The sequence below is a fragment of the Eimeria mitis genome, genomic scaffold (genome assembly GCF_000499745.2).
Source record: "Eimeria mitis Houghton genomic scaffold, Emh_scaff2745, whole genome shotgun sequence".
In the NCBI taxonomy this organism is placed as follows: Eukaryota; Apicomplexa; class Conoidasida; order Eucoccidiorida; family Eimeriidae; genus Eimeria; species Eimeria mitis.
In genome coordinates this window covers 1,372-1,806 of record NW_013571089.1, presented here as the reverse complement: position 1 = coordinate 1,806, position 435 = coordinate 1,372, and the positions used below count along the sequence as shown (strand labels likewise).

The 435-nt window shown below is 54.7% G+C and overlaps 1 protein-coding gene across 1 annotated transcript in view; it reads left to right on the top strand.

Annotated features, from left to right (window-relative positions):
* EMH_0058150 (uncharacterized protein) overlaps positions 1 to 435 on the top strand; it is a gene marked incomplete at both ends in the record, with an annotated part of 1,993 nt that overhangs the window by 624 nt on the left and 934 nt on the right. The window contains one exon of the mRNA XM_013497548.1: positions 151 to 327. Within this exon, the coding sequence (XP_013353002.1) occupies positions 151 to 327 (177 nt within the window). The remainder of the gene's footprint in view (positions 1 to 150; positions 328 to 435) is intronic.

Genomic DNA, 435 nt, shown 5'->3' with positions numbered 1-435 from the left:
AGCGCTTTGTAGAGGAGGTTTGGAAATTCCTGGTGAGAGCAGCAGCGCAGCAGCAGCAGCAGCAGCAGCAGCAACAGCAACACCACCAGCAGCAAACACTTGCAGCAGCACCACCAGCAGCAGCAACAAACAAACTGTTGCATGATTCAGAAGCAGCAGCAGCAGCAGCCAGTGGATGCTGCACAACAACAGCAACCAACAGCAACCTCCAATGAAAAAGCAATAACCACAATAGCGACAACAACAGCACCAGCAGCTACAGCAGCAGCAGGAACAGCAACAGCAGCAACGGCAACAGCAGCAGAAGCAGACAAAGGCGGTGCGTGTGTGCGCGTGTGTGTTCTGCTGCAGCGGCAGGAATGCGGCTATCGCCCAGCATTGACTGCCTCTCAGTTCCTTACCCCTGTTGGGTTTGCAGAGAGAAAGCTGCTGCTC